The sequence below is a fragment of the Danio rerio genome, chromosome 2 (genome assembly GCF_049306965.1).
Source record: "Danio rerio strain Tuebingen ecotype United States chromosome 2, GRCz12tu, whole genome shotgun sequence".
NCBI lineage: Eukaryota > Metazoa > Chordata > Actinopteri > Cypriniformes > Danionidae > Danio > Danio rerio.
Genome location: NC_133177.1, coordinates 7066997 through 7083505, shown reverse-complemented (window position 1 = coordinate 7083505; position 16509 = coordinate 7066997). Strand labels below are relative to the sequence as shown.

Genomic DNA, 16509 nt, shown 5'->3' with positions numbered 1-16509 from the left:
ATAGTAAGTAATACATCAATTATTTCACAAATACAATTCATTACTATACTAGACTGAACTAAGATTCAGATTTGTGTGTTTCTTGAAATTTCAGCAACTGATCTTGTATTATTCAGTTTTAATTATGTATTATGTACATAAGTAGAGTTTAATTATAAACTAGTTTTGTGAGAATCATGTGCTTATGATTGAACACTGCTAGTCATGCATTAGCCAATTCATGATTCACCAATCAGACGATTCCTTAGTCCCTATAAATAGTTCTATATCACAACCATCTCCATTTTGAAGAATCTCCCCTTCCACCCCTACGCCTCCTCCTTTCTTAGACGGTTGGCACGGTGGCCCAGTGCTTAGCATTGTTTCTTCACAGCAAGAAGAACCTTGGTTTCCTCCCACGGTCCAAAACACACAACTTAAGTCAATTTACTAATCCAAATCAGCATCATAAATGTGCTCCTAGTAAGTAGTAATCTATTAAGAGCAATCTGTTCATTAGCTACTTCAGCAGGGGAGCTCTCGAGATCTTCCTCAGCTCAAACTCCCCTCTCACCCTGCAACAGGGGTGAGTCCTGGGCTAATAATTCTGACTTCAACTGTATGTAGAACTCTTATTTTGAAAACAAGACTGGCATTAAAGAGGTCTCAGGTAATGCAACCAGGTGTATCTAATAGAGCATCTCCTCACAGGCCATCCAAAGAAAGCTAAATTTGGTAATAATTTACATTTACTCAGCACCACCTGAAGAAAGAGGTATTTGATCTGTTTAGCTGTTTCTTTTGTTATTTAAACATGTATATTGTTAAAATATTTGTTGAGTGTTTGAAATGAAGCAACAAACAGATGTAGACAACTGAATATATGTGCATCAGAGCATAAATACAACATTGGCTCATTCTGAAAACGCAGCCTTAAATACATGTCTGGAGATTGCGACTTATGAAGCCAGATGTATGTATGGCTGCATTTAGTCATTAAAACGAACGCTAAGGGGTGGAATGACACAGTTCCTTTTCTCGCTTACCAGCTGAGCGCTTACCTCCGAATGGACGGCTTTCCTGCTGTTACCAGTAGGGATGTCCAGATCCAATCATGTAATTGGATCACGTGGCTTCAGATCGGAAAGTGAAGCATTTATGTTATTTATTACGTGATTGTTCAAGCTACCTCACAGAAGTGCTCTGAGTTGTTAAATGTTAAAATAAGTTGAATTAACTAAAAAAAAAAAAGGAACTTCCTTGATCTTTTTTAATCTATTATAGAAGTATCGGTTCAGGTTTTGGTAAATGACTCGGACTCGGATTCGGGAGCAAAAAAACCTGATCGGGACATCCCAAGTTACCAGTTTGTCCGGTAGCTCGACATGTCAGCAGTCTTGAGATGTAGAGTGTTAAGCAAGCCAACGAGGTTTGAGTTTGGTGAAAATCGATTCCAGAAATCAGGTAAGACAAAAACAAAAGCCAAAAAATAAAATTAAAAACTAAATAACAAGGTGAGAATGTGGTAAAATCTAAAAACATAGTAAAAATCATGCGGCTACGAGGGCTTTTCTTTTTCTGGATTGCTTTTTAAAACTGTCGGTTGGGTTTAGGGTGGGCGGGTCAATCGGTGCTTTTTAAAACACTATCAGTTGGGTTTAGGGAAGGGTGCGGGTGTGGTTATCGGTTGGTTGGTCAGTCAGTCAACAGCGGCCTCTGGTGGATTACGTGAGAAAAGCAGGCAAAAATGGCACTCCCGAGACATATTGGAGATCTGAAAAAGCATACACAGTTGCCTTTGGTGCATTCCCAAAAACAAAAACTGCAAAAAAAAGTACCTCCTGGGACGTATTTTGTTCTTTCCAGAAATGTATATGCAGAATGTAATAAGAATCAGCCAGGGTTGCATAAGAAGCATCAAAGTAGAGCTCATTAATATGGTCAAAAGCAAAATTTTCATAAAACTTTCATCCCGCCCCTTTCCTCATGCTTAAGGATTGCTATGAGCTGCTGGTGGAATTGACTTTGGTGCGGATTTGGTTTAGTTAATTTACTTATGTCTCATGTTTTGGACTGCAGGGGGAAACCGGAGGACCCAGGGAAAACCCACGCGAGCATGGGGAGAACATGAACTCCGCACAGAAATGCCAACTGGCTGGGTAGAGACCCGAAAAGGAGGCATTCTTGTTGTGAGGCAACAGTGCTAGCCACTGGGCCGCCGTGCTGCCCTATAGAGGAGAAGAGAGGGTGAAAGGGGGGATTCTTGATTCTGATTGGTGGATCATACACTAGCTTAACTCTGGGCTAGCCATGTCAATTATAAGCATGTTATCCTCTCGAAATTAGTTTATAAATAAATAGAGTTTCTGTTTAAAACTGTTTCTGGAGATTTTTTGAACTTACCTAAGCCACATATCTACTTTATAAATATCCACCTCTAAAAGCTGTCAATAACAAAGCAGTATTGTTTCATAAATGCCTGAAAGTCTGTTAATGGTGGGGGGAAGAGCTAATAAACATTCAGTCAAATAAGAAAGTCAGAGGCAAATTAATCAGCATTTTTTTTCTTTAGAAAAACATCCTGATGATGAGTCATGTACTCTACGGTAGGATCAGAAATGAGGTGAATTCTGAGCTCACTGTATGACCCATTGAGCTAAACCAAGAACTGAACTTATGAGTGTCACATCCATTAGAAAACACTAACAGAGTGTTCAATAATGCATAATGTCACGTCAGCCTCGACTGATACTATATAAAGAAGTCTGCAGGAGAAAGACAAGAATGAAAGTCTATTTCGCGGAGATAATAACCAGCACACATACCACATAATACAGCTTTCTTACCTCCCAGAGTGGCAGAGAGCAGGAAATGAGTGCCGTATTTCTTAATGATGGTGTCAGTGATTTTCTGCAGACTTGGCCTTCTCCCCAGAAGCCTGACGTTATGGATGAATTCGGGGTCAAAGGGCACGGCCGCACCATTGCCTTCTTGTCTCTCCGCAGCGAGGCTGTTGACCTTCCAGCGCCCGAACTCCCTGTGAGTTCATAATCAGTTATGTGAGACATTGTATGAGCCGATATTACAGCACAATAATCAGCACTTCTCCTCATCTTAGTCATTACAGTCACATTTATGCTTACTGTCACATGTCGCTTCAAAGAATAGTTCTGGGGTGCGTTTCCCAAACAACAATGTAACTCACAGCTGAACTATCATAGTACGATGCATCACTTGGGAAAAGTACAATGTAGTGACTACTGTTTCCCAAAATGCATAGTTTCTCGGTAGCAGATCCATCGTTTGAACCACGTTAGTTATAACGTAAATCGCCCATAATAACGATCTAAACGGAGCGCAGTAACAACTTCTTTTGAGAAGAACCCTATAGTTTCTTTGTGCAAATTCTATTGTTTTACACACACACACAGACAGCACAAAGATCTCTCGTAAATCACGTGACCACACATACACAGCCACTGCCACACACACTGTCATGCGCTCGTCTGAGCTCGAGAGAGCAGTGCACATCAGACAGTTTATCAAGGATGTACCGCTGGATCGCATCTCATATAATTGTTAAATGTGATATTTAATTAATCTCGTCTCTATCTAACGACTCTTCGTTTTTTTTTTTATCTATCAGGTAATGTGTCACAGCGTCAGTACACTGCTTCAGTCTTTCACTTTTACACTACTTAGTAATTTTAGTGTAGACCTCAGATACTGTTGGTTGTGGACCTTTTTTACCGACCAACCTCCGACGGAAAAAGTGATTGACAGGTGGTAATTTGTGTGCAACTTATCTATTTGTTTATGATTTGTTTATGGGTAAAACAAGGACCAAGCGGGTCAGGTAGTTGAAACGGTTGACTACAAATAATTAATTCGTAATGAATAAATGAATTATTCATAAATAATTAATTCACCTCCGCCTATGACGATGATGCCATTGTCCATCGTGATGTTTCATTTTAGACATCGTACGTTGCCAAATTGGTCGACATCGCCCAACCCTATTGTGTGGTGGACGTCGGTTACGGTAACTTTTGTTCCAGGAATTATTAATTTTCAAATTAAGCACTGCAACCAACCAACCAACACAACTCGTCTATACCATACCTGCCAACACAGTCTCCCGTATTTCAGACCCTTTTACCGGTTTGTCATTTCTCCCGGAAAATCTCCGGAATTTCAACCCCTTTCCCCGCTCCTCGGGTATTTGGTACAATCTGTCACCACCGGATCGCTGACTGTTCCGATTGCAGACTAGGCACCCCTTTTGGACGCTCTGCATCCCCCCCACTTTTCTGTAAAGTTGTAAAGTGTTGGACACAGACACATCCTCCTCCTCGACCAAAATGCCCCCCCGCCCCCCCCAAAACCCCTCCTCCCAATCACAGTCTCCCAGATTTTCAGAGACAAATGTTGCCAGGTATGGTCTACACAACCAGCCAACAAACCTACACAACAAACCAACACAACCAACTCAAGTAACATACCAATAAGCCAACACAATCAACCAACCACAAACCACCACAACCAACCAACTAACCAATACAACCAAACCCACACTTTTGAATATTAACCAACCAACCGACCCTTCCTATCTGAACATGCAGCTCAACTCCCTGTTCAAGCTCTTGTTCTCTCCAGACTGGACTATTACAACTCTCTACTAGCCGGGCTTCCAGCTAACTCTATCAAACCTCTTCAGCTGCTTCAAAAAGCAGCAGCACTAGTGGTCTTTAATGAACCTAAAAGAGCACGTCAATCCGTTACCCATCCGTTTGCACTGGCTGCCAGTTGCTGCTTACATCAAATTCAAAGCTCTGATGTTTGCTTACAAAGCGACTTCTTGATTTGCTGCTCCTTATCTGGTCCCACTTAAGCAGATCTATGTGCCCTCCAGAAACTTGCGTTCTGTGAATGAACGTCGCCTCGTGGTTCCATCCCAAAGAGGGAAGAAATCACTTTCCCGAACTCTCGCGTTCAATCTGCCCAGTTGGTGGAATGAACTCCCTAACTGCATACGAACGGCAGAGTCACTAGCTGTCTTCAAGAAACCACTAAAAACTCAACTATTTAGTCTCCACTTTCCTTCCTAATCAGCAATTGCTTCTCTGGCTCCACCAATAACTGTACTCGGAAAAAACAAAAAAACAAAAAAACAAAAATACTAATACTTTGCTTCTTAGACTTTACACACCTGAAACTTGCCTACAGCCCTTATTCATTGTTGCTCTTATAGTTGTATAAATTGCTTCCTTGTCCTCATTTGTAAGTCACTTTGGATAAAAGCGTCTGCTAAATGTAAATGTAAACCAATCAAGCCACCAACCAACCAACTCTAACATCTTACCAATCAATCTACACAACCAGCCTACATAATCAACCAACCCAACCAACTCACCAACCAACCTACACAACCAGTCCACACAACCAACCAATCCAACCAACGCTACACTTTTGAACAGTATTCACTTCCATTGGCCGAATGCTTTGTAAATGAATAATCACTCACACAAAACGTGGTGTGAGCTGATATTAGAGCGCATGTAATCAGCGTGCCTCTTCACATTAGTCATTACAGCCCCATTCATGTTGTCCTCTCAAACTGTATGTCGTCTTAATCTGGCTCTTCTCCACCTCTGTTTGTTTTCTCTATTCCCATTCCAAAAAGCCCTTTGGGTCTCCACAGCACCGGCAGGATGGTAGGTGGTATTTTCATTGTTCAGGGCTTGAAGAGCCTCTGTGGGGAACCAGGTACATAATCTGAACACATTTTGACAAAGCACAGAGGATGTAATCCCTTAAGATCCTCCTTTAAACTCTATTTGGGGCTACTGCATTTGGAATTGTGCATATTATACTTCAAAAATGATGTTTTTCTTGCTTAGAGTTCTAAATATCAAAAAATCTTAAATCAAGAAGTATTTTCTAGAATATATAATATAAAAATATTTCAGAAATACTCTGCAAAATATGCTTTTCTTACCTAGATTTTTTTGTCTTGTTTCTAGTCCAAATATCTAAAAATTCTTATATCAAGAAACATTTTCTAGGCAAGCAAAATATATTGTCTTGTTTTCAGAAATAATATCCCAATATTAATGGAGTTTTTCCTTGAAACAAGCAAAATAAGCTGCCAATGGGGTAAGCAAATTAATCTTGTTTTTCCTTTTGACATAAAATTATTTTGCTTACCCCATTGGCAGATTATTTGGCTTGTTTTAAGGGAAAACTCTCTTAATTTTAACATATTATATCTTAAAACAAGACAGTATGTTTTGCTTGTCTAGAAAATTCTTCTTGATTTAAGAGTTTTTAGATATTTGGACTAGAAATAAGACAAAAAATCTAAGTAAGAAAAGCATTTTTTGCAGTGTAATGTTGAAATTAGGTGAGTTTTCTTAAAACAAGCAAAATAATATGCCAGTTGGGTAAGCAAAATAATCTTTTTGTTGCTTTGAAATGTGATTATACTGCTTACCCCACTAGCACATTTTATTCATTCATTCATTTTCTTGTTGGCTTAGTCCCTTTATTAATCAGGGGTCGCCACAGCGGAATGAACCGCCAACTTATCCAGCACATTTTTACGCAGCGGATGCCCTTCCAGCCGCAGCCCATCTCTGGGAACACACATTCACACACATACACTACAAACAATTTACCCTACCCAATTCACCTGTACCGCATGTCTTTGGACTGTAGGGGAAACCGGAGCACCCAAAGGAAACCCCATGCGAACGCAGGGAGAACATGCAAACTCCACACAAAAAAATGCCAACTGAGCTGAGGCTCGAACCAGCGACCCAGCAACCTTCTTGCTGTGAGGCGACAGCACTACCTTATGCGCCACTGCTTGTCCGGCACATATTTTAGCATCTTTAAAAAAAAAAAAAAAACTCATTTAATTTTGACATTATTTCAGAAAACAAGACGATTATTTTTTACTTGTGTACAAAAAACTTCTTGCCTTAAGAATTTTTAGATATTTGGGCTAGAAACTAGACATTGTTTAGTCATTCTGTAATTTGTTTCCAACCTTAATGAGTTTCTTTCTTCTGTTGAACACAAAATAATATTTGAAGAAACCGTTGACTTTCATAGTATTTGTCTATCCTACAACGGAAGTCAATGGTTACAGGTTTTAAGTTATTTTCTTCAAAATATCATCTTCAAGGCTGGACTTTGTAAGGATGGCTATATCTCTCCATAATATTAAACCCTGAAAACTGTTATGGAACTCCACACGAGACAAGACCTCGAGAATGGTCAGGCACTAAGGCCCCATTTACACTGGTGCGTTTTAGTTTTAAAACGGTGTTTTAGATCAAAAACGATCCGCGTCCACACTAGCGTTTCACCTAGGGTCTCTAAACATATCTCCGTCCACACTACACCACCAAAAACACGTATATCATGTGACCATTCGCGCAATCTGGGCATGCGCGTTCTAGTATAAACAGAAAGCATGCGTCTCGCTCGGCATTTGGTTATTGTTAGTCAACAAATGTCGGTTGAACATTAAACGCGATGGCAAAGAAAACAAGAGAGGTATTTTTGTGGACAGACGACGAGGTTGAGTTGTTACTAAACGTAACAAATGAATAACTGCACAATAACGCCTAAAACAGACAGTAGTGCAAACAACGCTCCCATTTCTGTGCACATGTTGTTGTTGTTTACAGTACTCTCTTCCGTTAGCGTTAAAGCCATGTGTTATAGTCATGTGATCGGGGCTTGACGAATAAGGGAAAAATACGCAATGACACAAAAGCCCCAATCAGGTAGAGAATCTCAGCAGTCCCGCCTCCGTTTTCAGATGTCTCCGTTTTTCCTCATCCACACTGAGATGAAGCAGCAGAGTTTTAGAATAAAAAGTTTTCGGCGCTCGAGAACTCCGGTGTAGTGTGGACAGATGGCGTAACCGTAGCAATACTAATGCGTTTTAAAAGGAAAACACATTTGTGTAAAGGGGGCCTAAAACAATAAACTTTCTAATCTGAGAAGATCACCAAGGAAACCAGTTGTTCAGGTTGTCTCGATCATGCATCCTGAGCCCTCCTCTTTGCCCTGGACTTTACCTTCTCCACCAGAGCAGCTCACTCACATTCCACACAGAATGCTTACGTTTTTAATAAGGTATATCTTGTGGTTTATATTCATGTTTGGTGTCATTTTTAATGTCTCTGTGTGATTGGTAAAGTGGTCCTAATTGCAATGTAATATTTTACAATCTCTCTTATATTAGTTAATTTGTGTTTTGACTTTGATAAGATCTTTGCCAGATGCTAGACTCCAGGGAAAATGGTCTTCATATCACCACGTGACTAGGCAAGAGTCTTGGTGAAGCTTTTATGGTCTTGAATTCATGATGATTTGAGTATTTAGGCAAATGGTGCAGAAGTGTCTGGGGGATCCTGTAGTCAGAATACCCCATTGCAGTTTGTGAGACTCTGAGCTCTGCATCAGGACTGCTGCAATGTATTTCTACATGGTCAGGTATTCATCTCTAACTCTTAAATGAATCTTTGAATAATTGATGTTGTACAATCTTGATTGGCTTATTTTGTTTAATTATGTGAATTGGATTGGAATATCTTTGCCTGACAAATAAATGTAAAATTCTTGTTTGACTCTAATATCTCCTGAAATCACTTAAATCTAGTAGATTGTTTAGGCTGATGTTTCCGCAGCCTACAACCAGGATTAGTCACACATTCAGGCTCAATGGATGGAGCATGGGCATAGCATTAGAGACCTGTTGAATTCTAACAATCACTGACTTAGTATGATATAATCTAGGGGCTAAATCAAACTTTCTTTAAGTATGTGCAAGCATGGGGCGACCTATTATTACTAAAAGGACATTAGCTTCCAGTTATATTCTCTGACTAAGCTAAATCAAACTTTCTTTAAGTATGAGCAAGCATGGGGCGGCCTATTATTACTTAAAGAAAATTAGCTTATTTGCTAAGAATCAGAACTGGCGAGGATGTGTCCGTGAGCAGATGAACTGGCCAGCATACTGACTCTAAGCCAGGGGCGAACTGGGACTAAAATTTCCCTGGCACTGTAGCCACACCAGCCCACATTACCACACCGACACAGCCCCATACACGGACACGCACATTCACTACTTATATAGATGTACAGATGGTAAAATAATATAAGCAGTACCATATATGTAATAGATATTTTAACATTTAATGTATGTGACTGGAACAAAAACTAATTTATAATTTCAATCATTTAATTCATTCATTATCTTTTCGTCTTAGTCTCTTTATTAATCTGGGATCACCACAGTGACTTATGCAGCATATGTTTTACACAGCAGTTGCCCTCCAAGCTGAAACCCACTGTGAAACCCCTATACACACACATTCACATACATGCACTACAGACATTTAAGCCTACGCAATTCACCCACAGCACATGTTTGGACTTGTTAGGGAAACCAGGAGGAAACTCACGCGAACATGCAAACTCCACACAGAAACACCAACTAACCCAGCTGAGGCTCGAAATAGCGACCTTCTTGCACCCCTTTGCTGCTCTCTTTCAAGACTATTTCAGTTGATTTTATGCATTTGGCAGCGTTTGATTTGATTTTAGAGACTTTTTTTTTTCTTTTTTTTCTTTTTTCGGCACCGCATTTCCTTTTTTATGGTCCATCTCTGACAATTAGCTTGAGTTGCACTTACTATTTGTTTGACATTCTTGCCAGATTTTGATTACGTCCGCGTAACCTCTAATTGGGTCGGCCAATCTCGAAACCAGCCGGTCATTGCCGATTGGGCCAATGCTTAAATTAATTATTATTATTACTATTATCATCATTATCATCATCATCATAATATCCACATCTTGCAAGAGATAAAAGCTGCCTGCATGTAAAAGCAATACATATAAAAAATAAATAGCTGACCGGCCCACGTTTAAAAAATGGTCAGGCCCTTTTGGCATTTGCCAGAATTGCCAGATGGCCAGTCCGTCCCTGCTCTAAGCGACTTCGGGTAAACAATGAACCATTAATTGAAAACAAGGATTTATTAGGTTAATCAATCTAAATTAGACCTAATCCATACCTGTCAACCCTCCCGTTTTTACAGGGATTCTCCCGTATTTTTCTGTTCTATCCTGCTATCATCCCATAAACGTATTTTCCCGTATTTCTCCCATATTTTCAGTCTTTCTTTGAACAGCCGAGCCTCCCCAAATTTGCAACCCATACCAACGAACCACCAGGGGTCACCCCTTGCTCTAAAACGTGAGTCTTCTGTGCTTTCGCTTTGTTTAGGAATGAAAACACTTATACATAAATATTAAAAACAGCGCGATTCCTTTTCCTTTTGATTACAGGTGCCGTCACCCATCCTAAACAATCCTCAAAACAGTCATATAATGGGGCATGACTGTCAGCTGATGTGCTCCATAGTGATAAACAGATGCTGTTTCCCAAACGGACCAGAAGCAGAGAGAAAATCTGGCTTTTGGGTGTATGTTTAAACATACACATAATTAATAATAATAACAACATGTAAGGATGTCGATCTTGGTGGGGTTTTTTTCCCAAACACAACTAATTTCGTCTTAAATGAGCATAAAAAGTTAAGAAAGCAGTCGAATGCTTTCATTATAATGTTAGATGTGTGCATTTTTTAAACTTACTCCTACTACTTATTTATTGTAATAATAATTTTTTTTTTTTTTTATAAATGAGAGATTCATTCGTTGCTCTTTAATCAAAATGTGTAAGTTGTACAGTGGAGAAACGGCTAATGAGATTGATAGCTTGATCTATTTCATTATAATGGCTATTAATTTTAATAAGCTGAACGGTTTGCTAATGTATTTGCTGCTAATGTATATATTTATATTAATTTTAAAACATATTACTGACCATCTAACTGTTTATTTACAATGAAACAGCTCCAAATGAACATATTTACACCGCAAAAAAATGCTTTTCTTACTTAGATTTTTTGTCTCGTTTCTAGTCCAAATATCTTAAAATTCCTAAATCAAGAAGCATTTTCTAGACAAGAAAAACATATAGTCTTGTTTTCAGAAATAATATGCCAAAATTAGGTGAGTTTTTCTTTAAAACAAGCAAAACAATCTGCCAATGGGGTAAGCAAAATAATCTTACGTATAAAGAAAAAACAAGATTAATTTGCTTACCCCATTGGCAGAGTATTTTGCTTGTTTTAAGGAAAAACTCACTTAACATTGGCATTTTATTTCTCAAAACAAGACAATATGTTTTGCTTGTCTAGAAAATGCTTCTTGATATAAGAAATTTTAGATATTTAGACTAGAAACAAGACAAAAAATCTAAGCAGGAAAAGCATTTTTTGCAGTGTAGTAATTTGGGGTTTTTTAAAGGGGGAGGGGGAGGGGGGTGTTAGGGGAATCCTTTATTATGATGGGCATATCCCCTATTTTTACATCCCAATGTTGACATGTATGCCTAATCACGGCCTATAAGGTAATCAGCTTGAATTAGATGAATCTAAATCTTAAATGATTATAAATTGTAGTCAGATTAAAATTCGGAGTTGGAAACAAATTAAAATAAGTTTTAGCATATAAAAATATTTCTTTTCACATGTGCTAAAAGGCTTACACGCATTTAACCTTCACCCATGCTGTTAGTTCCGCCATAGGACTAATAGATGGACCCTTACAACTTGTAAACCTCAGCTTAACAGATATAACCCAACGTTGCGGTGGCACTGTCTGTCATAAAGCTGTTTCATATCCTTTCAATGCCATTATCTGATTACGCCTTCACACGGGATAACCGAAATCGCTGCCTCGACTAAAGGAGGTGAACTACTGCACACCCACCAACGATGAAATAGGTATTGCGGATAGAGCTGAATCTACTTTTCTCTCCATTTAAATACATTTGCATGTATTATTACGCAGCGAGAGAGCTCCGTTTCAAAGTTTAGTCATCTGATATTCTGTTCTAATCCTGTCTGATGGAATTCGTTGCATTCCCTGAAGCGAACGCTCAGATGGTGGATCTTCAAACAAAAGCATCCCACTTGCGTGTCCCTAAACAATGTGGCAAAATTTCAGAGAGATTGTTAAACTTTTCTTGTTGAGAAGTCTAAACTTTCTTGTGTGTGGAAGATGGCACACTTATTTGAAGTGTCATGTTGGAAGATACTGTAAAATGGTTCATAGTTCTTCTACCATGCTGATCCTTTAGCTTTAATGGGAAAATAATATAACATGTCTGTTTAGTATGCTGTACATTTATATTTAGTTATTTAGCAGATGCTTTTGTCCAAAGCGAATTACAATTCAGGAGGCAGTCAGCGATTCAACAAGACGAGGCAATACACAGAAGAAGCGCTAATTATGCAAAGGTGCAGGGTGTTTTCACAAAAGTCAGGAAAGTGGGTGAGTCCAGCTTTTAGTTGGGAGTGTCAAATGGCGAAATAGGGAAGGGTTTGTATGAAAAGGGGAATTTCATTATGTGCACGTGCTGATTTTTACAGCGGCATCACAAACACAGATGCAGGGAAGATAGACACTGACTACGTTTACATGGACATCAGTAATCAAATTATTTGCCTTCATCTGAATAAGACAATAATATGACTGTGCTTACATGAGTTGCTTTTTGGATGTTTCTTTCATGATCCTCTTTTATATTTTATAGCACATAATTCGATTAATGGGTAACACTTTATAATAACTACACACTATGAATCATTTACTAAGCATTAGCTTCTAGTGAATTAATTATTTGTTAAGCATGAACTCTACATTAATAAACGTTAATAAGCAGTTTATAACTGCAGATACAAATGCTGTATTCTTGACTTATAAGCACCTATATAATGTTTAATGATTGTATTTTCATACTTAGTTAATTATTTATTTTTTATAACTATATTAAGTTTTGCATTATTTACAAACCATTTGTATTTAAGAGTAGTTGAGGGTTTTCAGGATCATTCAAAATGAGTTAGTAAATGATTAATAAACTATTGAAATCAACATTTGTATGTCTTATTATTCAGGCATATACTAATAGTTATCTAATATGTTAATAAATGCTTTATTAACTCAACTTCACGCAGTTTTGTGACCTAATCTAAAGTGAGGACTATTCATGCTTCATAAATCCCTTATAAATGACAATTAAAGACTCAGAATCAAATGAACAATATTCTTTGCAATCTTTTCTAAAAAAGTAAAATTACTGTAAAGTTTAATCATTGCCAAATAACAGGAGTGTCAAAATACGACATACTGTAAAACGAGATAAAACAACAACAACAACAATATAATAATTGAACAATATAATAAGATGCAATGTTTAAACTCTACAGTGATTTTATTTTAGATGAGGTGGCAAAGATTTGTTTTTCATTTGAAGTACAGTTTCATTTGTGCATCTTTAAATGAATAGGAATGAATAATGTCTTTTTACCTGTTTAGAATATAACTGAGCCTTTATTTGTCATTTATAAGGGATTTATAAAGCATAAATAGTCCTCACTTTAGGTCCAAAACTGGATGAAGTTGAGTTAAAAAAGCATTTATTAACATACATAGTAACCATTAATAAATGCCTGAATAATAAGACATATAAACGTTGATTTCAATAGTTTATTATTCATTTACTAACTCATTCTGAATGATCCTAAAAACCCTCAACTACTCTTAAATACAAATGGTTTTTAAATAATGCGATACTTAATTAAGTAATGAAAAATAAATCATTAACAAAGTTCAAAAATACAATTATTAAGCACATTATGAATATGTTTGTAAGTCAAGAATAAAGCACTTGTATCTGCAGTTATAAATTGCTTATTAACACTTATTAATGTAGAGTTAATGCTTAACAGATAATGAATTCACTATTTACTAATGCTTAATAAATGATTTACAGTGTGTAGTTATTATAAAGTGTTACCGATTAATGTCATCACTTCAGCGCACTATCCACATTTCCTTCAGAGTTTCATGTAATTTCGGGTGTTTCATTCCTAATTTGCTGACTTTAACTGCAGTTTGGCATTTTCATTTTTTCTCAGGAACATTTAATGCGTGTCCCCAGTTTTGTTTAAAGGAATTTTTGATGATACAGCCGTGTGTGTATAGACCAGGGGTGTTCAAACTCGGTCCTGGAGGACCTGTTTCCTGCATAGTTTAGCTCCAACTTCCTTCAACACACTTCCTTGGAAGTTTCTAGTATATCTAGAAAGAGCTTGATTAGCTGGTTAAGGTGTGTTTAATTGGGGTTGGAACTAAAATATGCAGGACACCAGCCCTCCAGAACTGAGTTTGGACACCCATGGTAAAGACTATCCTGTCAGAAAATGCAGCAAAAATCTTACGCGGTGAAAATCGACTGTAATAGTTTGATTAAGTTGTTTACATGTTCACATTTGGAGAGCAGCATTTACAGCGGATCTTGCAGTCCATATTATTATAATATTGCAGTGATATTAACGTACTGTGAACTTAGTAACAATTTTGACTAAGGTTTGTCTTTAAAAACTGAAAGAGTAAGCTGACGATACTAACTAACTTTGCCATCTGAAAAAACATAAACAAAGACATTGATCGCAACCTTAACAAATCCTTTGAGACAGGACGGTCAACACAAACTGGAACTGTGTGGTTTTTTTTTAAAGGAGACGAACAGCACATCTAGATTTCACCATTTCCAGATGTGAAAAGCAAATGTGGGTCAACATGCAAGCTGTGCTCTCATCACAGGAAAATGGAAACAAAATTTTCGTTGCAGCACATTTATAAACACAACACTGACGACCAGGGCTTTACAATAACACCCGCCACATGCAGGTGGATTTCAGCAGTGGCGGGTAAGACAGACACTCCCACTAGCCACTTTGGCTGGTTAAAAATAATTTTACCGGATAATAACTCTTAAAAGCAGGGTTCAACAATAAGTATGGTCCAATATGCATGCAAAGGCGATCTTAGAATTTCGAAGCAACACGACTGACAAAAGTAATTGCGTTTGTGCGAGCAATAGAAAGCAGGTGAATACTGAATATGTGATGCGCGCGACTGTGAAAAATATATATATGTATCTTTTTGTAAGCAGCAGCGGCCAATGCTTTCATTTTAATTATTCTTTTAACAGATTATTAACAGGCCTAACCTTAACTGTTACAAATTTTAGATAAAAGAATAATTATTTAGTTATTTTTGGTGTGGTCAGAGATAAATTTGGCAAATCCTTAATGTTGAGCCCAGAACAGTCCTGTAAAATAAAAACTAATAGCAATGCGACAAAACCTGTTCGCTCATACACACTGAGCAAGCTCACATACACGACACACAAAAAGTAAAATGAATGAGAAGGCATGTGGACATAACACAAAATCTAAATCAAGTGATTTTAGCATGTCAAAGTCAAATTTATGCATACAAAATATGTTTTCCCAACAACTAAAGTGTGGCTAGTGATCAAAAAAGTTAATGTCAAGCCCTGCTGACCATGTCTCCAAACAATTCTTCTTCTTCCACTTGTTTTAATAACCTTTAGCATCACAACGTGGCTTGTCTCTGAACACTGTAGCAGGTAAAACGTACAGTCTACGAAGCTATCATGCATATTAATGAAGTTGCACCTCATTCACAATAGAGTGCGCTGATTGGTTCAAGTTTTTCTCATGAATTAATGACGAAAACGTAAAGACGTCATGTTGTACTGGCCGGTACGGACAGCCAATCTCCACGCTGGATTTTAAACAATGATCTCATGGCCGTGACGCAGCTTTAAAATTTCTTTTCAAACCGGAATTTGCTCAAAATAACGCAAACTTATTCAGTTCACCTATAGCGCATGTCTTTAGACTGTGGGAAAAACCCATAGGAAACCCACACCAACACAGGGAGAACATGCAAACTCCACACAGAAACTCTGACTGACCTAGCCGGAACTTGAACCAGTGATATTTTTGCTGTGAGGCAACAGTGCTAACCACCGAGCCATCGCGTCGCCCCCGAAAATTCAACTTTACAAGATTAATACAAATTTAACAATCATTTTCGTAAATATATGATCATGCACTTTTGATTAAAATAATCTTGCTGATTATATGAGACACATACAAAAAATGTAAATAAACAAATCATACCAGCCTCGAGCGTTTTGAACAGTACATCACACTGAGTATGCAAGCCTCCTGCATCACTTCCACTGTATAGTAAAAAGATTTAATATCAGACTGTCAAATAACAGCAAATTAGATTTGTACCTCATACCTTATGCCTTACAGGAACAAAACATCTCATAATTTACACACAAATCATGTAAGCTGCTATTCAGGCGGTGAACAAATTGCGTGGCGAGCAAATAAAGCATGCCTCTTCTTCTCAGGTTCCGCTAGACCACGCCGCCAGATCAATATTTATTATTTTTCCTTCATCCTATTTCCCCACATTCCCTTACCTCCATTACAAGGTTATTAGTCCCCGCAAAATCGGAGAAAACACAGGAGGATCGCCCCC

The 16509-nt window shown here is 37.9% G+C and overlaps 1 protein-coding gene across 2 annotated transcripts in view; it reads right to left on the bottom strand.

Annotated features, from left to right (window-relative positions):
- brinp3b (bone morphogenetic protein/retinoic acid inducible neural-specific 3b) overlaps positions 1 to 16509 on the bottom strand; it is a 68089-nt gene that overhangs the window by 39116 nt on the left and 12464 nt on the right. For both annotated transcript variants that reach the window (XM_002660710.6, XM_021466751.2), the window contains one exon: positions 2826 to 3016. In XM_002660710.6, the coding sequence (XP_002660756.1) occupies positions 2826 to 3016 (191 nt within the window). The remainder of the gene's footprint in view (positions 1 to 2825; positions 3017 to 16509) is intronic.